Here is a 27474-nt window from a genome sequence, read left to right on the forward strand (position 1 = left end):
TGAGGGAAAAGTGCCATGTTGTTCATTCCGAACTAACATGATATTATAAATAATAAGTTAATTTGGGATATTGTCAAGTGTGTCATAGAACCATCTGTAGTGACAATGAAATAATATAATGATTGTTTAATGTTGTAACCAAGAATTGAAGATTTATTTTGCTACTTGTAAAAATAAGCCTAAGGGTCTAGCCCTATCTGAACGTGTAAAATAACCATTTTATTTGTCAAAGAAATAGTGTAACGGCTGTTTAATGATGTAATAAGTAATTGAAGATCTATTTTATGAATGGTAAAGTAAGACCTAAGTGGTCCAGTCTGGTCTGAGTGTACTTGATTAACATCTTCTTCACTCCTTATGTTAATAAATATTGAATTAGTAAACAACGAGTATCACCGCTCTATTCCTTGTACCCATTGGTTCTCAGAAAATATCTATTGTAACTCACGTGCCTAGAAGCTCGCTAGCACGCTACCTAACAGTTCATTGAGATATGTTATATTCTAATAAAAGTCTGGGTGGTGACAGGCTACCATTGTAAGTATAATAAGTGTGATAGTAAGAATGACATGGTTTCCCAGATTAATCCATGGTTTAGAATATAACTAAAACAGGATATAATTGAGAGAAAGTAAGGGCATAAAATTCAGAAAATACAATAATATATATGAAAGAAGAAATGAAGCAAAGAAAAGAATATTGACTTAGAAAATATAAGAAATATAAGAAATATAAGATAGATACTTATAGAGAGAAAGACTCCAGAATATAGAAATATTAGTATATATATATATATACTATATATATATATATATATATATATATATATATATATATATATATATATATATATATATATATATATATATATATATATATATATATATATATATACAAGAAAAGATTAATAGAAAATATAGGTATGAAGAAAGAGTATAAGTATATAAGAATACAGAGAATACATATATTGAAGAATAAAAAAGAACAAATATATGAAAAAGAATAATAAAGAGAAAAACTTGCCCCCTTACAATGTGTCTTCACCATGGGTAAAGGTGGTGTAATACATACGATCTAGTTTAATACATCCAGGGGAACAACACCAGCATCGTCAGTGTAAGAATATTGATACTGATTAAGGAACAGCAAAACCACCGGGATTGAGGTGTGAAAGGGGATAATTGAAGAGGGTGGTAACGCACTCACAGCTGCTGCAACCATACACTTAAGACGACAGGAGAGTGGCTCCTGGTTTTGTGGGTGGTTTTGTGGGTAGTTGTTTCCCATTGCAGAGGATGGAAATGTAATAAACGGGTTTGCCGGCAGGGGAGAAACTCCTCAGGTGACAGGCTGAATGCTGGCAGGGGCTAGTTACTTCTCCGGGAGGAGGGGGTTCTTGTGGTCCTTGGGGGTGCTGGTACAGCGGGTGGGTGAGTGAGGGGCATCCACTTGCCCGAGAATCCTCACAACAACGGTTTTATGACTGAACGTCAAGTGTTTCCCATATTTCCTTGCTTCTTTAAACTGGTCCATTTGCTGTTGGCCGGCTTTAGTTGTACCTGGGCTTAGGTCCTCATTGACAAAGACAGCCTTTCAGCTTACTGTGCTGATGGAAATTTTTTTATGGACGAAGAGGGGAGAAAACATTGTTATGATGTTTCGTGGGCGGCAGGAGTTGGTTTTACCGACGCTTTGCCACCATGAGCTTGGGGTTCTCCTCGCTCAGTTGTTGAACTTGGGTCTTGAGTGATCGGTTTACAACAGCTACAGCATCCAACTTTGATATCAAGTCATTTATTTCCCTATAGTCTCCTTATTCATTTGCTGTATAATGTTGGACTTCCATTATCACTTCAGCCAGCTGTTGTTGTGTCAGCTTTGAACTTATAATACTGGCAGCTAACTTAAGCATGGCGGCCAACTGGAGTGGCTGGAGGAATGGGATGGCAGGGCTGGTTTATTGGGCAAGCAGCTCAATTGTAAGCTGTGACACTGAAGGAACTTGGTGTCACTACGCCTAGTCTGGTATTCACAGATTCACCAGTAAATTGACAAATATATTCACTTTGGGGAATCGCAGATAGATATTATATTGGCCATGTCACGCACTAGTTACTCACGAGTCGGATTTTCTAGGAGTCAGACTAGGTACTTTGAATGGCCCTGTTTTTCGACGAAAAACAAAGAGCTTGCCATATACACGTCCCACCCTGAGGCAGAGCATTCCGGTTTATCTGTGTGAGGAGAGGAGAGAAGGCTTATTATAACGGGTTATTCTAGTGTGGCCAGTATCCACAGAAAAAAGTGGGCACCGCAAAGACGATGTTAGGAGCCCATTGCCTTGCTGATGGTACACAGAATGCCAAATCCACCGACAATAGGGAAATAGAGGGATTAAAATTGTCACCCTTCGATGTGGGGTTAACCGAGGCATGCTTCCAAGAAGAAGGAAAAGTTTGGGTTTTGAGGCAAGGGCGAAAGAGGCGAGCAAGCACAGGGGCCAGAACTTTAGTACACTCCCTCGGAACACGAGGGGGTATTCCGTTTGTTCCATGCGCCTTACTTACATCCAGATTGGATAACACACCACTTACCAGCAATCCTATGATTGGAGATTATAGGAAAGTTCATAAGTTCAGTAGGAGGAGCAGGTGTAGGAGGGGTAGAGTTGGAGGGGTAGAGTTGGAGGTGGAGTAAGAGGAAAATGAGGTGCCAAAGAGACTGGCTTTATCAGAGGGAAAGTTGGCCTCTAGCGTTATCAGGTTGGAAGAGAGGAGGAAAAGAGGGAGTGCAGGAGTACTTGTTTTTGGTCAATGACCAGAAGGATTTACTAAAAGAAGAGTTAGTCAGGTCAGTGGTCTTTCTTTTTATGAAATTCCGCTTGGACCTACGGAGACTACCTTACAACGATTCCAAGAAGTAATGAAAGAGGAGTGGGTAATAGGAGGAGATAGTTTCATAACTTGATACGATCTGAAATATCATCACAATAAACAGAAATTTGAGAGTTAAAGGCGTGCGGTTTGAAGGCTGAATAGTCTCTGACAATAGGCAAACAAACTTTTGTGACGTGGTGCAAGGATACCAACCTGTCACATTTAAAACCGGATCTTATTAAAAATTGGACTGTGTTAAATTTTTTTGAAAAATTTGTCACTAGTACAGTTTCTTATGCTGATTCTAAATATGCAACTCATTTTTTGCGGAAATAATTATTTAAAATTTTATTGGCGCTTGTTTGCAGGAACAGTGTCTCTTTTTACTTAACCTAACCTAACCTAACCTAACCTAACCTAACCTGACCTATCTTATCTTATCTTAACAAACAAGCCGGTACTCATCGTCAAATGGGTACCTGTGTGAGTTTATGTGGCGCCAGCGTCACAAAGGGCAAAATTTGTATGAGCTTATGTTAAGCATGTTTGGCCAGCACTTCTGATTCATAGACCTGTAAGTCACAAATAAAACATTTCCGCAAAACCTGAGTTTCACATTTAAAATCAGCACGAAAAAATGAATCTTTAATACAAGTTTAAAAAATCTGGAACACAGCCCAATTTTTAATAAGGTCCTCGAAACGAGTATTATAATACCAACATTTTTCCAAATTCATCTCTATTTAGTAGCTAAAAGTTACTAAAACAATGTAATATGAACAAATTATTAAAAATTTATTTATCCTTACTTGGATTTTCTCCTAAATGATAATAGCTTAATTGCGCTATATTCATGTGTAGTTATTATGACCTTGAAGGTATAATATATGTATTGTAATGCAAATATTAATCAAAATATTTATGGGAAGAAATGATCCACAGCGCAAAGGAGATACAATTTTGAGATACTCCAGTCAGTATTCCACATTTTGATAAGGTTATGAAAATTTCATCCTTAGATTCCCGATATCAAACAGAGTCAAGAATATTTATCTTTGTGTGGAATTATGTTTCATGCCTTTAATAAGGTCAACCAACATGGCAACATGAATTATTGTACAGGGTATAATGACAGGTAATCCGTATATAGTATACAGTTAGATGGCTAGGTCCTGAGTGAGATGTTGGGGTTTTCTAAGCACTGGTGACTGGGACTAGGTAGATGTGATCCTGCCGGTGGCAAAAGGGCAAGTAGAGTGAGATTCATAGTGAAAAAGACTGCTGCTGCAGCTTGGATGATCCTTGGATACAACCCAGTCAATGATCGAACAATGAAACTGCGTTTGAGGGCAAACCCAATGAGCATCACAGTGGTTCAATTCTACACACCAACAGCGGACACAGGGTGATGGGGAGACTGAGGATTTTATGGACAACTGCAAGAAGTTATCGACAACATATCATTAAGGAATATCACTATGGTGGAGTTCTGCATGACGAACGACCTTGTCATTGGCAACACACATTTCGAACAACGTCCCGGAAGACTGCCTGTAAAAATCAGACTGACTACAACTTTATTAGACGAAGATCAGTATTTCCTGTAATAAAGACCCGACCAAGTGCTGACTGTGGTAGTGACCACCAACTGCTAGTCACTAAGAAAATAAAACTCACACGCCTCTCATACGTCTCTGATCCACTTGGCAGAATGAGCAGCGTCCTGAAGAAACAACCATGGATATTAGAATCAATTTTATAAATGTGCAGAGAAAAGGAGAAGAGCTAAGAAAAACGGTGACAAAAGTGAATGAGGACGATTGGAAAGAGAAGCTAACAGGAGTGAGCAACCCGGGAAGGAGTCTCGGCTGTTGAAAGAGTTGACAGAAAACTGGTTTCCAAGATCTGATGTCATAAATGACAGCAATGGAATGGTGATGGAAGACATTTAAAAAAGATGGGTTAAGAACTGCACAGAAATGAAAAGGAACATCGATCAGCTGGTTACACCCATTAAAAGAAATGATGTGGAACTGAAGTCTATTCAACTGAAGTCAGAGAAGTGAATGGACACTATAAGATACTGTATACAGTATCAATATTGGAAAGTCATCTGATTTAGATGAGATCCAGACAGAAATATGAAAGACGACAGGAGTGACTGTCATCGTGCTGTTATGACAACTGGAAAAGAAATGTGTGACCGAGGGACTTGATCTGCTTTTATACCTTTACCGAAGAAGTGCAGCCTTAAAGAGTGCTCCACTCACCAGACCATCAGTTTGATACTTCATGCGAGTAAAATTCTTCAGAAGATAATCATAGCCAGGATAAAAGCAAAAGGCGAGGGGATGGCGAAATAGACCGTGGACCGAGGCTCGATATCATCCAATTCCGTAGTACCCGTCAAGGAACAGTGTGTCTCATAAGGGCTGGTCCACGGCCAATCATGATCGCCGTCTCTCACCAAAATTGATAAACATGGCGTTCTCCGTGCACGTTGTTGATTCTACAAGACGGGACAATATTATTAGGTTTTCTGAGGCTAGTTGGCGAAAATTTGTCTCAAGTGCGCATTTATGGAAATACCTAGACACCAGGGAATCCGAAGCTGCCAAGGATTCCATAAATCGCTATGGACTAGAGAGCTTGTACAGAGCTTTGAAGCGTTGCACGCTAAAATCCCCGAGGTAGAAATCGCCGGATATCACTGCAAGTGCTACATGCGTTTTACAGATAAAACGAAGATAGACAGAGCACGAAAGAAACATGATGAAAGGCTAGCTCATATCTCTGAATTAGGTAGGTACATAGAGCAGGCTATATTGATATAGATCTTGGACTGTATATGTTGAGTAACTTGACTGCCAAAATCATGATATCAAATCCTGCTCACTGTGCAGCATTAGCACAACTTGGAAATGTATTTGAGGTTTCTCAGATTCTGTCTGATGAGCTGGAGGCATATATATGCGAGCTATATGGACAAAACGATTGCTGTGATGTAAATGAATCACGGGTGAAAATGTTTAAGTCTGGCAGATATGGAGAATTTAAGTTACCCCCGAATAAGGATTCCCGTCTGAAGCACATACAGCGGGCCAATTATCAGGCAGCAATATATGAGCGATGTCTAGTTCAAAATCCTGAAATACCGCCACCTGAAAGTAATGGTTGGAAAATTGAAGACAAAAAATTGGTAGTCGATTGGATGACTATGTGCACAAGGAAGATGCACAAAGCACATGTCTCCATAACAAGCTTCCTTGCACCGACTTGTGTTCATGTTCAGAATGTCAGAATTCAACCACTACCCCAGAAACAGTAGTTGCTGAACAAGATATAGACGCGGAAGGTTCAGATGATGAACTTTAATATATGAAAAATATAGTATATTGACCACTGGTAGACTATTTTCAGATCCTAAATCAATCATACTAAATTCTGTAAAGTTGATCCCTCTTTCAAGGACACATTATATAAATAACAGAGACATGTGTAACAGTGTTAGTCTCTTTAATGATGGCAAGGTAGCACCACATAACAGGAGCTGGCTATTTGTGTTGAAAAACTGAATGTTTGTTTCCACCAATAACCAGGTCCCTTAAAGTCGCCCTTTTATGTAATAATTACGGCTTGATTAGATGATAAATCTTCTTTATTGTAATTATTAATAATTTGTAATGACAATTAATACTAATCATTATCAATTATTAATAATATTAATAGGAACAAAAGTAATTTTTTATGTGTAATATTTGTCCATTATTTTTTATATTGATGATAGAATTTCTTCAATATTTTTTATTACATTTTCGCCTATGTGCAAAATTATTATCTAGAATTAAAATACTTATATAAATGTATTTTAAGATGTCCAATTAAAAGTTATTAAATATATATCGCTTGTTGCTTTGTATTATTTTGCATGCATTTATTAAAGGTTTTAATGTCTCTGAACATAAGGCTATAAATTATGGTTGCTAGGGAATATTACTCTTAGCAACGAGTACATTCTAGGCCTTTTTTCCATCATAGTTTTTTGGGACGACTTTGAACGACCTTTAAGGTATACAGTAAGGCTATTTCCATCCAGTATTGCTAGTCGCGACCCTTAGAGTTGGCTTAAAACAATGTTTCACTCTGTTGCTAAGGTAAACATCTCCATAGCAACCAGTAAATTAGAATTTATAAAATTTCTACCTAACGTGCAAGTTTTAAAGTTGGGAACATGTCATTTAGGGTTTATGGATGTTCATATAACATTACTATAAAGGTAGTTCCCAGGTGGGGACTACGGATCTCGAAATCTAAGCAAGATAGCTGGCCTCGGCCCATGGTCTAAAAGAGAAGGCAGGATTTAGGGAAGGAACGAGAACCCGGGAACAGACTAACATCATCCATATCTGTACTTGGGTTTCATTGACTACGCAAATGTCTTTGACTGTGTTAGTCAACAAAGGTTGTTGATCCTATCACAAAACTCTATTGCAATAATATATTAATAACACATGTACTGAACAATAGAAAGGGGAATTTTACAAAGCTAAAAGATTGGTCCCGGAGTGCGACAGAGTTGCATTATCTCACGGAATCTGTACAACATATAGCCTACTCAAAAGACATCATATGGTAAGTACTACATGACTACCATGATGCAGTGAGGATTACAGGTAACGTAGAAGGGAAGATCTATCTGCTGTACTTTAAATTACGTGACACTTGTGTGAGAGCAAGGTACTTATCGTCAATTCGATAAGTGACCGAAAGTGTTGAACAACAAGTAAGACTACAGCGATTTTGTAATCAACGGTGACAAGGTCAAAGAAATTACAAAGTTTGTGTATCTGGGGTAACTTATTAACACCAAGGGTTTTAGTACGCCAGGAATCAGAGAAATATTAGTAGAAAATGGTTACCATCTGGAAAAGTAGAGGTGTAGAAAGTAGTCGGAAACTATCAAACAGGGAGGTACTACCGCCTGGGTAGATATTAGAAGCATAATGTTTTTGTCTTATGGTAGACCCTGCTGCCATATAGCATCACAAAAATTGTGACCAAGTCCCAGGTTGCTGATCTGTCTTTCTGCACCATTTATACACAATTGCACGGTCTCAATTGTTTCTCTTTCCTTGACAACACAACACAAATATCGTTGCTCACTCTTTATTTGTTTAATTTTTTATATTTCTATACTTATTTTTGGTTCATTTTTTTATTTCATAGCCCCCAGGCCCCGATGTGGGTCTATTATCTGTACCTGGGCGGGCTAATCTCCGTAAAAAAGAAAGTCAAAGTGAATATACCTTAGGGGTACTGCTCTTGCGATTGCATCGTACGATTTTGACACATGGGCAACAAACTAAACTGACAAGAACAAAATAGATAGATACCATTGAAATGTAGTGCTGCCGCAGGATACTGAGAGTATCATGGATGGAATGAACACTAAAACAATAGGTTTTGGAAAAAATAGCACAAAATTGATGCTGTGGAAGGGTGTAACATCAAGAAAGATGAGTTTTTTTAATAATGTGATGCGAAAGAATAGTACATAGAAACAGAGAAAGGTGAAAATAAACGAAGAAAAGGACACCCATCACCAGCTTGGACTGAAGATATCAAAGAATGGGAAGAGTGTGGATTAACGTAGGCTTTTAGTTTAATCACCGAAAGAGGCTTGAACTCTTAAGGCCACTGCAGCACATACAAGCGCCAACTGATAATACAGTAGAAGGAGGGAGGATCAATGTGGCCTATTTCTCATACTTTAATTTTTCTTTAGATATTTGACACCTGCTAGTACGTTTTACTATATTCATGTAATTATATTTCTGCAAGGAGGTCAGAGGCCCCCTTAAATCTCTCCCTTTGGATCAAAGGAATTAATCATTAGACCTCCTAATGACTCACCAGAGTCTGGTGGATGTTGATCCATCTTGTTCGTCAGAAACTAACCTCTTTGATAAACATGATGCAGCGATCGAGTCTATGTTTGTAGGGAGCGTCGTGAGGGACTGGCCAAGCTGATAGTCCAGGGAAGACACTCTCCTGGGCCACATAGAGCTGAGTGGTTCCGTCCACTCTTGTGAACTCCTCAGCGATCTTAAGTTCCAAGTAACGCCGAGCTTCCATGTGTGCCTGTCTGTTGATCACATTATATTATAAGTTATCTACCTTCCAACAATTTCTGGGGGGTCTTGAAATATAGGGTCCGGTTAAAAGCCCCCTGAACAAAATCCCCTCAGTTAAAGTACAAAGTAAGACAAAAGACCCCGAGTTTAAGTGCAATATAAGTTAGGTTAGGTTAGGTTAGGTTAGGTTAGGTAAGGTTAGGTTAGGTTACGTAAGGTTAGGTTAGGTTAGGTTAGGTTAGGTTAGGTTAGGTTAGGTTAGGTATTGCAGTTTTATGATATATTAAATTAAATATTTTTCATGTCAGAGAAATGGTCAGAAACTAGAAATAATAATGAATAAAAATAATTATTTAAAATATTCTTAGTATTATTTATCTTAGGGGGCTTTAGTCACAAAGATAAAGTTTTAGTTTGAGCAACAATAACATTGGTCAACATAAAAAAAAAATTCTCATGGTTCTGGATCAAAACAGTCTGATTCTAGTGTAATTGTATGTGCTGAACTCAATTATGACATTCGTATAGCTGTATCAGGCTCAGTTTTCCAGAACCAGCATATCTATATATTTAGTGTACCATGCTATTCATACAGCAATTTATATGCTCATTGGCTCCACTTATGCAATTATTTTGTCCTGATTTGTGCTTTTTTGTTTGTTTCAATTTGCTGATTCATGATATTGCATATCTACACCTGCATGATTTGTAATTACTCTGAAATTAACAAAACATGGAACGTCGCAAGTGTGTGAACGGTGCTGACAGTTTTTGCTACATATGTGGTGCCTTCACTCCTGGTAGCCTCAAGAAACCAATCACAAAAGCTGTTCGACTGAACTACAAAAGTTACTTCAAATGTCATTTGGGTGACCAAGACAAGAAATGGGCACCCCATGTAGCCTGTAAGTCTTGTGTTAACCACCTGAGCGAGTGGATGTGTGGTAAACGAAGTTCAGGAATGCCGTTTGCTGTACCAATGATATGGCGTGAACCTAAAGACCACAGTAGTGACTGCTACTTCTGTCTCACAAATATTAAGGGAATAAAAATCAAGACACGAGGCAAGGTACAGTACCCCAATATTGCTTCTGCAATCCGACCAGTACCGCACAGTGCTGAACTTCCAGTCCCAAATCCACCGACTGAACAAGAATTGAGTGATTCCGATTCTACCTCCACCTCAATGGAAAACGACTACCAGGATGACTCTGAAAATACCAGGCCTAAACTATTTACTCAAGAAGCGCTTCATGATCTCATCAGGGACCTAAACTTGTCAAAGAAAAGGCTGAAGTTTTGGGATCCAGACTAAAGCAGCGTAACCTGCTAGAAGATGGAGTGCATATCACTACAGCGCATTACCGACATAGACAGCTGTCTGCATTTTTCAAGATGGCAAACAACCTTTGTTATTGCGAGGACGCAGTATCTCTCATGCAACAACTCTGCAAGTCTGAAACATACAAGACAGAGGATTGGAGGCTGTTTATAGACTCAGGAAAAGACTCTGAAAGCTGTTCTTTTACACAATGGCAATCGGCTTCCATCTGTCCCAATAGCACACGCAACAAAAATGACTGAGAGCTATGAAACAATGAAAATTCTGTTGGCCGCTATAGAGTATGAGAAACACCAGTGGAAGATATGTGGCGATCTCAAAGTCATCAGTTTACTACTGGGCCTGCAGAGTGGCTACACAAAGCACATGTGCTTTTTGTGCTCGTGGAACAGCAGAGCTGATGCAGAGCACTATGTGAGAAAGGATTGGCCGACAAGACCAAGAGATGCGCCTGGAAGGTTTAACTGTGCTCACAATCCGCTTGTAGATCCAGAAAAGATAATTTTGCCTCCACTGCATCTAAAGCTCGGTTTGGCTAAAAATTTCATCAAAGCTATGGATCAATTCGGTGCTGGGACTCTATACTTATCTCAGAAACTAGGTGGTGTGGTTTCCGAAGCCAAGTTGAAAGCAGGTGTCTTGAATGGACCACAAATTCGTATACGAGTTAATGATAGCGAATTCACCAAAACATTGAACCCACTGGAGAAAAAACCATGGGAATCATTTGTCAATGTGTCAAAGAATTTTCTTGGAAACTATCGTGCTGACAACTACAAAGAAATCGTACCAACCATGCTTCAGAATTATCATGCATTGGGAGCAAGGATGTCCTTGAAATTGCATTTTTTCCACTCTCATATTGAATTTTTCCCAGGTAACCTTGGAGACGTTAGTGATGAACACGGCGAAAGATTTCATCAAGATATCGCCATAATGGAGAGCACATATCAGGGACAATTGAGTCCTAACATGATGGGCGACTATTGCTGGACACTGCAACGAGAAGAGAGCAAGCTGTACAAGAGAAAGAGTAAAGTTCAGAAGCACTTTTAGAACTTCATATTTTGTCATTATAAAGGATTTGAACTTATGTTTTTTGGTACAATTTTTTATGAGCTTATCTGTGATAGGTTTAAAATTGTATCCTGCATGACGCGATAATGTTACTATATTTACTATTTTTTTTATTTTTTAAGAAAGTAGGTCTGATGGTAGAATGAAACATCCAATTAATATTCATTAATATGAAATTAGTCATGAAAGCACAGTCACATGAGATAATCTCATCTTTTGCACGACACGTGATGGAATATTAAATATTTGTACCTATTGATTTTTTTATAAAACCTGGTCTGATAGAACAAAACAAATATCAGATTCGAATTCAGCAATATGAAATTAGTTGTGTGAGCATGATCTCATATGTGAACCATTTTGGCTGTTGACCAGTGAATGAAACTGCTCAAAGTTTGGTTTACTCTTAATAACAATCTGTAGCATAATATATTCAGTGCCATCTTATGTTTCTTGGTTGTGTAAAGTATGAGTAAGTAGCATTTAGCCTGTTAATATAAAGCACAATTTGAGGCTCTTGTATGTGACGATTATGAGTCAACTCATGCCAGTTTCGTGGTAAGGGCGGGGACACTATAGTGCTGCCCCAGCTCTGTAGTCCACAGCATTAGACTGCATGGGGCTGTGATGAGTCACCATGTAATATTTTGTGTGTAATCAATAAATATGTTGGCTATATAATTACTGTTAATTATGAATGTATTCTCTTCATTTATGATCCTAAAATTACAACTTGTTATTAATAAGACGATGAAATATAAAGACAATTAAATCAAAATGTTTACTAATGAACATTAGTAGACAATGATGACATAGAGGAAAATTATATTTTTAATTTAGTTTTTATTAGAATTATAGGTTCAGTATCATAAGAAGAGTGTTACATATGCACATGTATTTTCATAATATTAAGATGTATGTTATATATTTGGTTTGCATCAGTCATCGTTGTACAGTAAGAGTGGTTTTCTAGGAAGTAAAATCAAAAGTTCTGTTTTCTTTGTAATAATTAGTTAGTTTTTGCACTGAATATATCGCTTATAAATAACTTCTAGTATTTTATAATCATGTATTATTATCTAATAATATAAAAGTTTGAGTTATGAATAGCCTAATATTGTAAAGAGATCATGAAAGTAAATGTAATCTTATCCTATTCATTACACCTGTTATATTTTGCATTATTTTACCTATTAGGAATTTTGAGAATATTAGGAAACATTTTTGTAGCGGGGGAAGAGCAGCATTATGGGATTAAAATCTATAATAACTAAATTATGTGGGTCTGAGGACCATGCGGCATTATTGCCTGCATTCTTCTTTACTGTAAATACAATAAACTTTAATTGTCTTAAGTCAGTATCATTCTTTTAATTCCTGACCAATTTGCCCAATTTAATGAATGGTATTGTAGTGGACGTCTCCCTACAACTGCTAAGCCGCAGCCACCAGCTGCTACCATCTTCCCTAGCAACCAAACTAGTGGCCCAAGCGGGGGGGGGGGCATCACCAGATGCTGCAGTATCCTAGCAACGGAGCCAAAGACCGGTTACTTCTCGGGTTTTCCCTACATGACTCACGGCTGACTCACGGCTGCTGGGTATATAAGCTCTGTCTCTCCATTGAGATTCATTCTGGCCATTCTTCCTGAACAAGCAACACCTCCTCCTCCGCCGCTGCCTGGCGGCCCTCGCTTCTCCTCGCCTGCCTGGCGGTCCTCTCTCCTGCCAGCGAGCATGGCGACCCACCAGCTGTCCTTCTTTGAGCGTCCTCACCAACCAGCTCTCTCATTCTGCTCTCGGTTCCTGAACACGCAACACCTCCTCCAGCAAGCTCCTCGCTGTCCAGCTTTCATTCAACCAGGAGGCCAGCAACAGGCAACATCTTCTCTAACGAAGCTCCTGCACATCTACCTCCTTCATCACGCTACTCACCGAACGTGTCTACTGAGCAGCTCCTCACCACACAGCATCTCCAGCACCAGACTGTCTACCAAATAACTTATATTATATAAGAAAACCACCACCTTAGAGTTTCCATCCATCCTGAGTGCTAGACAACATTATACCACGAAATCCTACAGTATCCTTGGGTGTAATTTCACAGTGTAGAGTTATGTTAAATGTCATTCTCGCCTGTCAGCCGGAGGCAGTTGACATGATTCTGGTCTGATAAGAAGTGAATTTATCAGTAGTGACAGCGACAAAAGAGACTAAATATTTAAAATTGGAAGGCTAAAAAAAACATTAACGAAGGAAACAAAATCCTGTAAGACGTGGCAAAACAATTTCTTTAAACTGTCTCAGTAATGAAGTAGAAAATATGACTAGTACTGTATTAGCTTAGAGGGAGATATATTATTTAAACATTGGTAGGAGGTAGATACTTGTGGAGAGAGAGAGAGAGAGAGAAGTCACCAACAGGCCTTTAAATACAACTGAATTTTTTGTCAAAAAGGGATAACTTTTTTGTCTATTGTTATAACTCAATGGAAATTCCTTCCCATATGGACATTTGTGCTTTGTTTCATTTAAGGCGTTGTTTACTATGGAAATTAAGCAAAATTATATTTTAAGTAGGTTAGGTTAGGTGTGATGGCAACTTGGTAGTCAGCTGGTTCAAGGAACTAGTTGTTCATTTTATATTTGTTTATTCTTTTTCATCTTATAATGTGTTATATCATTATGCTTGGTTGTAGTATGTATTGTTGTTGGTTATATTGTTCTGTATATTGTTGTATTGTAAATTATGTATTATACGTGTCAATGTTAACATCCTCGTAGTGAGTAATAAACAACCTGGCAACTCTGTGAGGTTAGTTGGCAGGCCAACTTATAGCTGTGACTCACTCACAACCCTGGCTTCCTGAGTGTTTTTGTTTTGCCCGACTCTGACCTGTTGTGTAAGCGTATCCAGTGTCTATGAGGGTTTTGTGTTTGTGCTACTGAGTGGTCACCTCACAGCTAAGTTTACTTTGTGTATGGATTAGATATAATAATTATAATGTATATTGTGATAGGTAACACTTATTCCATGTGATAATTGTAGGATTAGAGATTCTTATGTTTTTTGTCCCCGGTGTTGTTTCACAGTTGTAGTTGATGTACTTCCGTTTTCACCTTTCTGTGTATATAGTGTACATATGTTTAATACTTTATATATTATAGCTGTTTCTAGGAATATTCCCGTTCTCCGTTTATCTTCCCTTGTGTTTTCATGTTGTGGAGCATTATAATAACCCCTAGACAAGTATGTCCCATAACATATGGGGACCTGTCCTTGATCTTTTACCCGCTTATTTTGATTGTTCCCTTACGTGTTCATTATCCACTTGTTTTATCACTTGTTGCTTGAGTTATCTCTCCGTGAGTTAGTGGTTCAGCTCGTGCTTCTTGTTTAGATTACCTATTTGCTAATGAAGTTGACCAATTTTATTCTTGTTCTTGCTCATTTGAATTCACATTCCCTCCCACATTATTAGTGATACCAGAACTTTTATCCCACCACTTCTATATATGTTATGAATATTATTTATTACTAATTTTATTGGTTATACACTTTGAGTATATTAGTTCAATATGGAATTTAGATTAGCTGAGTTTGTTGAGGAACCTTCACTGGAAAAGTTACAAAAGAGTGAGCTGAAAAAGATGATTGGGTTTCTATTGCTGTATATTATGCTTTGGAGGTCAAATCTTCAGTAAACTTGTCCGAAGTTCGAAGGATAGTTATTGAGTACCAGTACGAGTGTGTCTTCTTCGTCTGTATTAACACTATTTGATGTAAGTTCTGTTGATGGTGATAGTGGTGTGTCGACCTTGGTTACTGTGAAACAAATGTAGATAGAGGAAGCCCAGTGACAAAGAGAGGAAGCCCAGTGACAAAGAGAGGAAGCCCAGTGACAAAGAGAGGAAGCCCAGTGACAAAGATAGGAAGCCCAGACGCAAAGAGAGGAAGCCCAGAGACAACGAGAGGAAGTCCAGAGACAAAGATTGGAAGCCCAGACACAAAGAGAGGAAGCCCAGAGACAAAGAGAGGAAGCCCAGTGACAAAGATTGGAAGCCCAGACACAAAGAGAGGAAGTCCAGAGACAAAGATTGGAAGCCCAGACACAAAGAGAGGAAGCCCAGCGACAAAGAGAGGAAATCCAGTGACAAAGAGAGGAAGTCCAGTGACAAAGATAGGAAGCCCAGTGACAAAGAGAGAAGCCCAGACACAAAGAGAGGAAGTCCAGTGACAAAGATTGGAAGCCCAGACACAAAGAGAGAAGCCCAGCGACAAAGAGAGGAAGTCCAGTGACAAGGAGAGAAGCCCAGAGACAAAGATAGGAAGCCCAGACACAAAGAGAGGAAGCCCAGCAACAAAGAGAGAAGTCCAGTGACAAAGATAGGAAGCCCAGACACAAAGAGAGGAAGTCCAGAGACAAAGATTGGAAGCCCAGACACAAAGAGAGGAAGCCCAGCGACAAAGAGAGGAAGTCCAGTGACAAAGAGAGGGCCCAGAGACAAAGATAGGAAGCCCAGACACAAAGAGAGGAAGCCCAGCGACAAAGAGAGGAAGTCCAGTGACAAAGATAGGAAGCCCAGACACAAAGAAGAAAGGACAAAGAGAGGGGAAAGTGACAAAGATAAGGAAGCCCAGACACAAAGAAGAGGAAGCCCAGCGACAAAGAGAGGAAGTCCAGTGACAAAGATAGCCCAGACACAAAGAGAGGGAAAGCCAGCGACAAAAGAGAGGAAGCCCAGACACAAAGAGAAGAAGGCCCCAGAGACAAAGAGAGGAAGCCCAGAGACAAAGAGAGGAAGCCCAGAGACAAAGAGAGAGGATGCCCAGAGACAAAGAGAGAAGCCCAAGACAAAGAGAGAAGCCAGGAAAAGATAGAAGCCCAGACACAAAGAGAGGAAACCCAGACACAAAGAGAAGAAGCCCAGAGACAAAGAGAAGAAGCCCAGAGACAAACAGAGAAGCCCAGACAAAAACAGAGGAAGCCCAGACAAAGAGAGAAGCCCAACAAAGAGAGGAAGCCCAGTGACAAAGAGAAGAAGCCCAGAGATAAAGAGGAGAAGCCCAGAGAGAAGAAGCCCAGAGACAAACAGAGGAAGCCCAGAGACAAGAGAGAAGCCCAGTGACAAAGATAGGAAGCCCAGACACAAAGAGAGGAAGCCCAGAGACAAAGATAGGAAGCCCAGTGACAAAGAGAGGAAGCACAGGACAAAGAGAGAAGCCCAGAGACAAAGAGAGGAAGCCCAGGACAAAGATAGGGAAGCCAGTGACAAAGAGAGAAGCCCAGGACAAAGAGAGGAAGCCCATGACAAAGAGAAGCCCAGAGACAAAGAGAGGAAGCCCAGAGACAAAGATAGGAAGCCAGACACAAGGAGAGAAGCCCAGGACAAAGATAGGAAGCCCAGATAAAGAGAGGAAGCCCAGAGACAAAGATAGAAGCCCAGTGACAAAGAGAGGGAAGCCCAGAGACAAAGAGGAACAGTGACAAAAGAGAGGCCAGAGACAAAGAGAGGAAGCCTAGACAAAGATAGGAAGCCCAGACAAAAGAGAGGAAGCCCAGAGAGATAGGAAGCCCAGTGACAAAGAGAGAGCCCAGACAAAGATAGAGCCCAGTGACAAAGAGGAAGCCCAGACAGAGAGGAAGTCCAGACACAAAGAGAGGAAGCCCAGACAAAGAGAGAAGCCCAGAGACAAACAGAGGAAGCCCAGCGACAAAGAGAGAGTCCAGACACAAAGAGAGGAAGCCCAGCGACAAAGAGAGGAAGCCCAGTGACAAAGAGGAAGCCCAGTGACAAAGATAGGAAGCCCAGACACAAAGAGAGAAGCCTGGACAAAGAGAGAAGCCAGAGACAAAGAGAGGAAGCCCAGTTACAAAGAGAGGAAGCCCAGTGACAAAGAGAGGAAGCCCAGACAAAGATAGGAAGCCCAGAGACAAGAGAGGAACCAGAGACAAAGAGAGGAAGCCCAGTGACAAAGATAGAAGCCCAGAACATAAAGAGAGGAAGCCCAGACACAAAAGAAGAAGCCAGAGACAAAGAGAGGAAGCCCAGAGACAAAAGAGGAAGCCCAGAGACAAAGAGAGAAACCCAGACACAAAAAAGAAGCCAGAAAGAGAGAAGCCCAGACAAAGAGAGGAAGCCAATGACAAAGATAGGAAGCCCAGACATAAAGAGAGGAAGCCCAGAGACAAAGATAGGAAGCCCAGTGACAAAGGAGGAAGCCCAGAGACAAAGAGAGGAAGCCCAGACAAAAAAGAAGAAGCCCAGAGACAAAGAGAGGAAGCCCAGTGACAAAGAGGAAGCCCAGAGACAAAGAGAGAAGCCCAGAGACAAACAGAGAGGAAGCCCAGTGACAAAGAGAGGAAGCCCAGGAAAAGAGAGGAAGCCCAGTGACAAAGAGGGAAGCCCAGAGACAGAAAAAGCCCAGAGACAGAGGAAGCCCAGACACAAAGAGAGGAAGCCCAGCGACAAAGAGAGGAAGCCCAGTGACAAAGAGAGAAGCCAGAGACAAAGATAGAAGCCCAGACACAAAGAAGAAGCCAGAGACAAACAGAGAAGCCCAGGACAAAGAGAGAAGCCCAGGACAAAGAGAGGAAGCCCAGTGACAAAGAGAGGAAGCCCAGACAAAGAGAGGAAGCCCAGTGACAAAGAGAGAGCCCAGTGACAAAGAGAGGAAGCCCAGTGACAAAGAGAGGAAGCCCAGACACAAAGAGAGGAAGCCCAGCGACAAAGAGAGGAAGCCCAGACACAAAGAAGAAGCCCAGTGACAAAGAGAGGAAGCCCAGTGACAAAGAGAGGAAGCCCAGGACAAAGAGAGGAAGCCCAGTGACAAAGAGAGGAAGCCCAGTGACAAAGATAGGAAGCCCAGTGACAAAGAGAGGGAAGCCCAGTGACAAAGAGAGGAAGCCCAGTGATAAAGAGAGGGCCCAGTGACAAAGAGAGGAAGCCTGTGAGAAAAAGGAAGCCCAGACAAAAAGAAGAAGCCAGAGACAAACAAGAGGAAGCCCGAGACAAAGATAGGAAGCCCAGAGACAAAGAGAGGAAGCCCAGAGACAAAGAGAGAAGCCCAGCGACAAACAGAGGAAGCCCAGTGACAAAGAAGAGAGGAAGCCCAGAGACAAACAGAGGAAGCCCAGAGACAAAGAGAGAAGCCCAGCGACAAACAGAGGAAGCCCAGAGACAAAGAGAGGATGCCCAGAGACAAAGAGAGGAAGCCCAGAGACAAAGAGAGGATGCCCAGAGACAAAGAGAGGAAGCCCAGTGACAAAGAGAGGAAGCCCAGAGACAAAGATAGGAAGCCCAGTGACAAAGAGAAGAAGCCCAGAGACAAAGAGAGGAAGCCCAGCGACAAAGAGAGAAGCCCATACGCAAAGAGAAGAAGCCCAGAGACAAAGAGAGGAAGCCCAGAGACAAAGAGAGAAGCCCAGAGATAAAGAGAGGAAGCCCAGTGACAAAGATAGGAAGCCCAGACACAAAGAGAGGAAGCCCAGAGACAAAGATAGGGAAGCCCAGTGACAAAGAGAAGCCCAGCGACAAAGAGAGAAGCCCAGACAAAGAGAGGAAGCCCACGACAAAGATAGGAAGCCCAGTGACAAAGAGAGGAACCCCAGTGACAAAGAGAGGAAGCCCAAGGACAAAGAGAGGAAGCCCAGAGACAAAGATAGGAAGCCCAGACACAAAGAGAGGAAGCCCAGTGACAAAGATAGGAAGCCCAGACATAAAGAGAGGAAGCCCAGAGACAAAGATAGAAGCCCAGTGACAAAGAGAGGAAGCCCAGAGACAAAGAGAGGAAGCCCAGTGACAAAGAGAGGAAGCCCAGAGACAAAGAGAGAAGCCCAGTGACAAAGATAGGAAGCCCAGACATAAAGAGAGGAAGCCCAGGACAAAGATAGGAAGCCCAGTGACAAAGAGAGGAAGCCCAGCGACAAAGATAGGAAGCCCAGTGACAAAGAGAGAGGAAGCCCAGTGACAAGAGAGGAAGTCCAGACACAAAGAGAGAGGAAGCCCAGCGACAAAGAGAGGAAGCCCAGAGACAAACAGAGGAAGCCCAGCGACAAAGAGAGGAAGCAGACACAAAGAGAGAGAAGCCCAGCAACAAAGAGTGGAAGCCTAGGACAAAGAAGAGAGAAGCCCAGTGACAAAGATAGGAAGCCCAGACACAAAGAGAGGAAGCCCAAGGACAAAGAGAGGAAGCCCAGAGACAAAGAGAGGAAGCCCAGGACAAAGAGAGGAAGCCCAGTGACAAAGAGAGGAAGCCCAGAGACAAAGATAGGAAGCCCAGAGACAAAGAGAGGAAGCCCAGAGACAAAGAGAGGAAGCCCAGTGACAAAGATAGGAAGCCCAGACATAAAGAGAGGAAGCCCAGACACAAAAAAAAGAAGCCCAGAGACAAAGAGAGGAAGCCCAGAGACAAAAGAGAGGAAGCCCAGAGACAAAGAGAGGAAGCCCAGACACAAAAAGAAGAAGCCCAGAGACAAAGAGAGGAAGCCCAGAGACAAAGAGAGGAAGCCCAGTGACAAAGATAGAAGCCCAGACATAAAAGAGAGGAAGCCCAGAGACAAAGATAGGAAGCCCAGTGACAAAGAGAGGAAGCCCAGAGACAAAGAGAGGAACCAGACACAAAAAGAAGAAGCCCAGAGACAAACAGAGGAATCCCATGACAAAGAGGAAGCCCAGAGACAAGAAGCAGAGACAAAACAGAGGCCCAGTGACAAAGAGGCAGTGACAAAGGAGAGCCCAGTGACAAAGAGAGCCCAGAGACAAAAAGCCCAAGAACAAAAGAGGAAGCCCAGACACAAAGAGAAAGCGACAAAGAGAAGCCATTGACAAAGAGAGAAGCCCAGAGACAAAAATAGGAAGCCCAGACACAAGAGAAGAAGCCCAGAGACAAACAGAGGAAGCCCAGTGACAAGAGGAAGCCCAGTGACAAAGAGAGGAAGCCCAGTGACAAAGAAGCCAGTGACAAAGAGGCCAGTGACAAGAGAAGCCAGTGACAAAGAGAGGAAGCCCAGTGACCAAAGAGAGGAAGAGAACAAAGAGAGGCCAACGACAAGAGAGGAAGCCAGACACAAAAGAAGAAGCCCAGTGACAAGAGAGGAAAGTGACAAGAGAGGCCCAGTGACAAAGAGAGGCCAGTGACAAAGAGGAAGCCCAGTGACAAAGATAGAGCCAGTGACAAAGAGAGGAAGCCCAGTGACAAAGAGAAGCCAGTGACAAGAGGCCCAGTGACAAAGAGAGGAAGCCCAGTGACAGAGAGGAAGCCCAGTGACAAAGATAGGAAGCCCAGACACAAAAGAAGCCAGAGACAAACAGAGAGCCCAGAGACAAAGATAGGAGCCCAGAGACAAAGGAGAGCCAGAGACAAAGGGAAGCCAACGACAAACAGAGGAAGCCCAGTGACAAAGAGGAAGCCCAGAGACAAAGAGAGGAAGCCCAGAGACAGACAAGAGGGAAGCCCAGCGACAAACAGAAGCCAGAGACAAAGAGGGATGCCCAGAACAAACAGAGAGCAGAGACAGAGAGAAACAGAGAGACAAAGAGAAGCCCAGTGACAAAGAGAGAGAGCCAGAGACAAGATGAAGCCCAGTGACAAAGAGAAGAAGCCCAGAGACAAAGAGAAGCCCAGCGACAAAGAGAGGAAGCCCATACACAAGAAGAAGCAGAGACAAAGAGGAAGCCCAGAGACAAGAGAGGAAGCCCAGAGACAAAGAGAGGAAGCCCAGCGACAAACAGAGGAAGCCCAGAGACAAAGAGAAGAAGCCCAGCGACAAAGAGAGGAAGCCCATACACAAAGAGAAGAAGCCCAGAGACAAACAGAGGAAGCCCAGAGACAAAGAGAGGAAGCCCAGAGACAAAGAGAGGAAGCCCAGACACAAAGCGAAGAAGCCCAGCGACAAAGAAAACATAAATTAAGGAAACTAGAATTAGAACTAGAATTGAGAAAAAGGGAGAAGAATAATTTTGATATTAGCAGTCAGTCTAGGGTCCAGTGGTTCTCAACCTGGGGACCATGGCCCCCAAGGGAGCGACGGCGAGCTGTTATAAATTGTATGTTTCCAAATAATGTTGGGAATCTGAATTAAACAAAACTTGTATTACTTATTTTGACTTGACAGAAGAGAATTTTCATTCTTTAATCATAACGACAATACAATTTTAATATTTACATTCTCTGGTGCTAATTTTTATTTTGTATTGTTTACGGATTATTTAAGATTTCACAGGTCCAGTCCTGTCTGTGTGACAGGCGCTGGACCGAGCTGCTGAACTGACTTGTTCAGTACGTGTCCGTGTGTCGTCCCTTTGCAAGTGGTGATAGGACCGAATGATCTCAGTCTGGCATGGGATACCATCACGAAAACGGTTGGGTGCAGTGTCTCTGAACCATATATTGTGTTTGAGCTTGACTCAAGCATAATCTACTCCGTAATTGGTGTTACTTATTTTGTTTCATAATTCATGTGGTCGCTGCTTTACGTGGGTGAAATATTTGTACACTTCCTTTATTAATTATTTCCTTATTTATTGGTGCCATTGTTGTCCATACTCATTCTTTACTTATATAATCCTACCTTTTTTAGTGCTAAATTGATATGACTCACTATTCTTTTCATTCTTCCAAGTTGGGTAGTGCTTGTCAAAGGAGGCTTGTTCTTGCTACAGGAAGTACACTTCAGCTTGCTAGCTTGAGTGTGAATGTTTACCTGTGTGCATGTTTATGTATGACTGTAAGTGTGCTTTATGTGTGAGTGCATGGGCGTGTTATGTATGTGAATGTGTGTGTGTGTTTGCCAGTCTAATTCTTGTCCTATTTATCTGTCCTTCTTTATCATTCTTTAGTCTTTATCATCACTTGTCTGTTTGTCTGTTCTGGGAGAAAAATGAAGGAGGCCACGAGGATGTTGAAAATTCCTCAAGGGGAGAATGGAGTGATAAAGGTTGAGAACCACTGTGCTAGACCATTAACTGATTTAGTTAGTCCTAAAAGGGATTTTAGGTGGACGGAAAGTTGTCAAGAGGCATTTGAGAAAATTAAGGCAATTTTCATGTCTAAACCAGTATTAAGGGTACCAAACTTTGTCAAACCATTTGTTGTACAAGTAGATGTGAGTGACATAGCAGCTGGGGCAGTTTTATTGCAAGCAGGTAATCATGATGTTTTGCACCAGATATCTTACATATCTACTAAATTTAAGCCTCATAAAAGAAATTACTCTACCATTGAGAAAGAAGCAGCTGCATTGTTAATGGCGCTAGATAAATTTGATGTATACCTTGGGAGCAGCTACCACAACCCCTTGCAATTTGTTATTCGCATGAAGAACAAAAACCAACGTTTAACTCGATGGTGTTTGGTGCTTCAACCATATAATATTGAAATTAGACATATCAAGGGTAAGGATAACATTATTGGTGATACCCTGACTAGACCAATTTAGGCAGATCTGATAACTGTGTATTGCCAATGTAAGACCCTATGGGTTTTATTTGAAGGAGGGGGGGGGGGCGTATGCACAGTAATGCATTGCATTATATATAGGAAAGTATCTTGATGCTTGTTAACCCTCCCTTTCCACGTGGTGTTGGTGTTTGGATGTATGTATGTATGTAAAATATTTTGTATAATTATTTGTGAGCAAATTGGTACTTGATACCTAAAAATTATCCTAAAATGTATGTACAGTATTTATGTTTAACTATTTTTGCAGCTTAATGTAGGAGTTGCTTTATATTAGTGCTGTTAGGCATTTAGTCCACTGGTACACGGTGTGTCTTGTCAGTCACTGCTGGGCATTGGAGGTGTAAGAACATCTGGGTTTGTCAGTGGTGGATACCTTCTCTAATATGGTTTAGTTGAGTATTATTTATTCAGTGCTGCTCTATTATTATGTATTGTGTATAGTGCAATAAATTATTGTGTTGTAAAATGATTTATGGTTTATATACTGTGCACATATTAGTTGCTTATTAAGGATGGAAAACCAAGTGCTGCTTAACTTTGTAAGGAGTCATTGCTTACGATGTTTTGTCCTATGCTAAATATTTTCAAAGTCAGTAATCATGTATACTATTTATTCTCTTGATTAATTTATCCGTTCATTATGTAACCTGCACATTTATTATGGTAAATTTTTGTTATTAAATTTTACTTGAATCTTTTTTGACGTGTATGATTCCAAACCTTCACTCCTGAACTGGTGTGATAAAGTAAGAGGACTGTAATTGAACCTATGACAGTCAATTTCGTCCTTATTTGTGTTTGTAACTTCTGCATATAACATTGTTGCAGTGTATTGAAGTAACATTTATTTTAAGTGATAAATATTAAGGACTAAGTTGTGCTGGGTTGCCATCTTTTTCTTTGTGCCAAATGTGCTGCCATTATTATATTCATCTTTAACGTAATTCAAGTTGCTAAGTTATGGCATAACAAATGTTTGAGGTTAATGACCCTTCCAATGATAAAGAAATTCAGAATATTTCCCTACACGAGATAATCTTATAAAAGCTAGACAGGAAGATGAAGAACTTGTTCACTATCTGAGTCTTGCTGCTGATGAAAGAGAAGCATCAGGTGGAACATGTTATTTTTTTAATAATGATCTGCTTCTGGGGGAAACATAGGCCTATTGATACTCCGGCAGATAGTTATTCCTACTTTATATAGTCATGATGTACTCAGTATTGCACATGATTTTCCTGTATGTCATTTAGGTGTAAATAAGGCACATAATAAGCTACCGAGGCTGTTATCGCCGCTGGCTTTATCGTTGGTGTCAACAACCATGTGCCTCCACCCACGGCCTGTTACCACACCAGATGTAGCGACTAGGGGGGGGGCAGTGTCATCACCACTGGCGTGAGCGCTGAGAGGTGTCATGGATCATGGCTGGTGGGGAGCGTCAGTGCTGACGTTGCAGACAAAGATTAGGGGGTGAGCGGTGTTTACGGCGGCGTGGCCACCTGGACTCTTCCACATGGACTGTCATCGCTACTGGCGTAGTGCTGGCATCGCCGGTGTTTTTCATCACTGGCGTCAACATTAGTGTCAGTGCTGACGTTTTGCTGCCTTACCCAACAAAAGATTAGGAGGTGGGCGGTGTTTACGGAGAAAGAGATTATGACTCTGCTAATGTATGGTAAAAAGGCGGCGTGGCCACCTGAACACTGCCCTCAAGTGATGCTGGGATCAACACTCTGCTAGCAGTGGTGAATAACAACTCCCAATCCTGGCCGAGTTTTGTACTGGAACAATTTACACAAGAACTATCTTCCCTTGGAACACCATACTGGTTCGCATTATTGCCTTGTAAGTACAGCCAAAATGATGACATACCCCTGGCGTCAGTGCTGACGTTTTACCGCCTTACCCGAACAGATTAGGGGGTGAGCGGTGTTTACGGCGGCGTGGCCACCTGACTCTTTACCATACGGACTGTCATCGTTACTGGCGGGCGTGCTGGCATCGCCGGGAGTGTTTTCATCACTGGCGTCAAACATTAGTGTCAAAAAGGACGTTTTGCTGCTCACCCAAACAAAGATTAGGGAGGTGGGCGGTGTTTACGGAGAAGAGATTATGACTCTGCTAATGTATGTATTAAAAAGGCGGCGTGGCCACCTGAACACTGCCCCCTCAAGTGATGCTGTGGAGATCAACACTCTGCTAGTAGTGGTGTAAATAACAACTCCCCAATCCTGGCCGAGTTTTGTACTGAAACAATTTACAGAACTATCTTCCTTGGAACACTACTGGTTCGCATTGACTTGATGACGTCATCGATAGGTCAGTCTTTGTCTAAAGCAGGGGTCAAACTATGGCCCGCGGCCGGATCCCAAGTCCTTCCTCGGCTCGTGGTAGCCTGCCCACGCTCTGACGTTACCAGAGCTTTCGTTCTGGGCTTGCAAGTATTGAACAGAATGATTTGCAGCCCGCTCTCATCATTCTTTCAGTTATCCTGCCCACTGTGAAAAAGTTTGGTGACCCTGGTCTAAAGGTAACTTTGAATATAATCCGTGGATTTTGTAGCAAGACGCTGTATGATGGGACCTGTTGCCATCCAACCCTTTGTAATCAATTTAATTTTGCTTTTGATAGCTCATTCAGAGCATTATTAGTGAGGATAGTAGTAGGGAATGAAACTGAGTTCATAGTCTCAGTTTCAACGTCAGAGTGTACAGTAAATTAATTCATCGAAATAGAAGTAGTGGACTCCTGACCTATTTTGGAGGAGGGTGCCGCGACATTTTAACGGTTAGTAAGTGTCGCTTCACCCATACAGGTAGGCCATTCCACCTGTGTTGTAATTCGCCCTTCTTAAGTGATTTGACCCACATTAGTTGATTGTGCAAGTGTTACAGTAACGTAGTTGGATATGCTCTGAGTGAAGTCATATTTATTGCCCTTTAACGTCCCCTGAAATGTGACATGTTGTCACTGTTAGTAAGTGCTCGCCCTTCACCCATACAGGTCCCTAACGCAGCCTAGGTCGGTCTGTAGGGTGGATGTTGTATCCACTATGTCTGGGGAGATGTCCGGAGGTCCAGTAGGACTGAGTTACCTTCGGGAGACCCGACCGTCAGACTACCCATGGCCCCATAGCTGGCTGGTCTGGCCCTAACGCTCGGCCTGCGAGGTGACCCTGATCACTGCCATACACCACTACCAGCCCCCATCATTGGTGGATGAGTGTCTAACCCAGTAGGGCTATTTGTGTGGTGGGGTTAATCCACTGATCTTCAGAGTTCGTTGAGTACCCCATGGTGGCAGGACCCCATGACGGTTGTTTGAGTATCACCCTGACGACTGAGTGTTGTAGTGGCAGTTGCCCTGGTCTTTATGGTGCTAAGTGACTATAAGAGTTATGTGTTATTGAGTATATCCACCCAGTAGTGGTGTGAGTATGTTGAGCCTGGAGGGCACATAGTACCAGATTTCGTCTGTTGGTACATATATTCTTTCTCCTACATCCATTGTCATGGATGTGCTAGGCACCTCCTGCACAACCCATCCCAAATGTTTGTTTACCGTAGAGATATGTAACTGGCCAGCCATGACTGGGACATGGGGGCAGGCCAGTGAGACAGTGGTGTACTGTTCATCACTTCACGCCTCAAAACCAATTTAGCCAGTGGGTTTTAACTTTGGGTTAGAGAAGAACCTGCCTGCGGGACTTAAGATTAGGGCCATACAGTCCTACTGTGCTACGGGTCTGTGTGTGTGCAAATTCCTCGAGATTTTTTGTTAAGTCCAGACAAGTTAACACATCCTGTAGGAAGTGATCACGGTGAGGGCCTGTTTGCAAGAGCACCCAGGCCGGCCTAATAGATCTAAACGATTAATTCACCAGGTTGACAAACTCTCCTTATAACTTACGGTACTGTGGCGTGAATGTGAGTGACTGGACCTATCCATGCAAATTATAAGTCCAGTGTATGGAATTGTGCCAACAAACGTAAGTGCAATCATCTGCCCGTATTCAGATCCTCTATTATCATTATTACTAAGGGTAATGACTCATTGGTTACGACAAAGTATAACCAATAACTTAGATGGATGTTGGAAGTTAGTGGAATCTACTAAATCATCATTTATCAAGCACATAACGCATTGAGTGCCGGAAGCAGAGGCAAAATTCTACGTAGTGATACACCATAATCTCTGGGTGAGTAACCAGTGTGAAGGTATCCGAGTTCTAAGGTAAGAAAGCCACTTTCTGCACTTAAAACGTAACATCCATATTAATGTTTAAATAAATTGTATTTGTATATTGTGTCTATTATTTACCTACAGTATCTACCGTTATTTCTTCCTATTACTTGATACTATCATTACATATACCCACGAGCCTCCTCTCGTCACGCTACCAATGGTAATAAGTATGAGAGTAAAAAGAATTGTTACTGACACACAGTCCATTATAAAATGGTGGCAGCGCAGGCCCTTATATTCTCAGGGTCGCTAACTCACTCATGTTTTGCGGGCGGAGTTTAATAAGAATCATTAGTTAAATGGATCAGCAGTCAACGTGACCATTGACAGTATT

The 27474-nt window shown here is 41.7% G+C and overlaps 2 protein-coding genes and 1 pseudogene across 2 annotated transcripts in view; 2 read left to right on the plus strand and 1 right to left on the minus strand.

Annotated features, from left to right (window-relative positions):
* Window positions 1–9019, minus strand: part of LOC121868962 — a 29631-nt gene extending 20612 nt beyond the window's left edge. The window contains exon 1 of the mRNA XM_042369995.1: window positions 8835–9019. Within this exon, the coding sequence (XP_042225929.1) occupies window positions 8835–9011 (177 nt within the window). The 5' untranslated portion in view covers window positions 9012–9019. The remainder of the gene's footprint in view (window positions 1–8834) is intronic.
* A 5988-nt stretch (window positions 9020–15007) lies between these two features.
* LOC121868949 lies at window positions 15008–17403 on the plus strand (annotated as a pseudogene).
* A 91-nt stretch (window positions 17404–17494) lies between these two features.
* Window positions 17495–23728, plus strand: LOC121868950 (vicilin-like seed storage protein At2g18540; the record flags this gene model as incomplete). Its single annotated transcript, XM_042369981.1, has 5 exons — window positions 17495–17718; window positions 18362–18521; window positions 19579–19943; window positions 21057–21403; window positions 23721–23728. Coding segments are annotated over 5 exons (1104 nt in total), but the record flags the coding sequence as incomplete, so codon positions are not given.
* Between the last annotated feature and the right edge of the window lie 3746 nt (window positions 23729–27474).

This window comes from Homarus americanus, unplaced genomic scaffold (assembly GCF_018991925.1).
Source record: "Homarus americanus isolate GMGI-L3 unplaced genomic scaffold, GMGI_Hamer_2.0 scaffold24694, whole genome shotgun sequence".
Lineage (NCBI taxonomy): Eukaryota > Metazoa > Arthropoda > Malacostraca > Decapoda > Nephropidae > Homarus > Homarus americanus.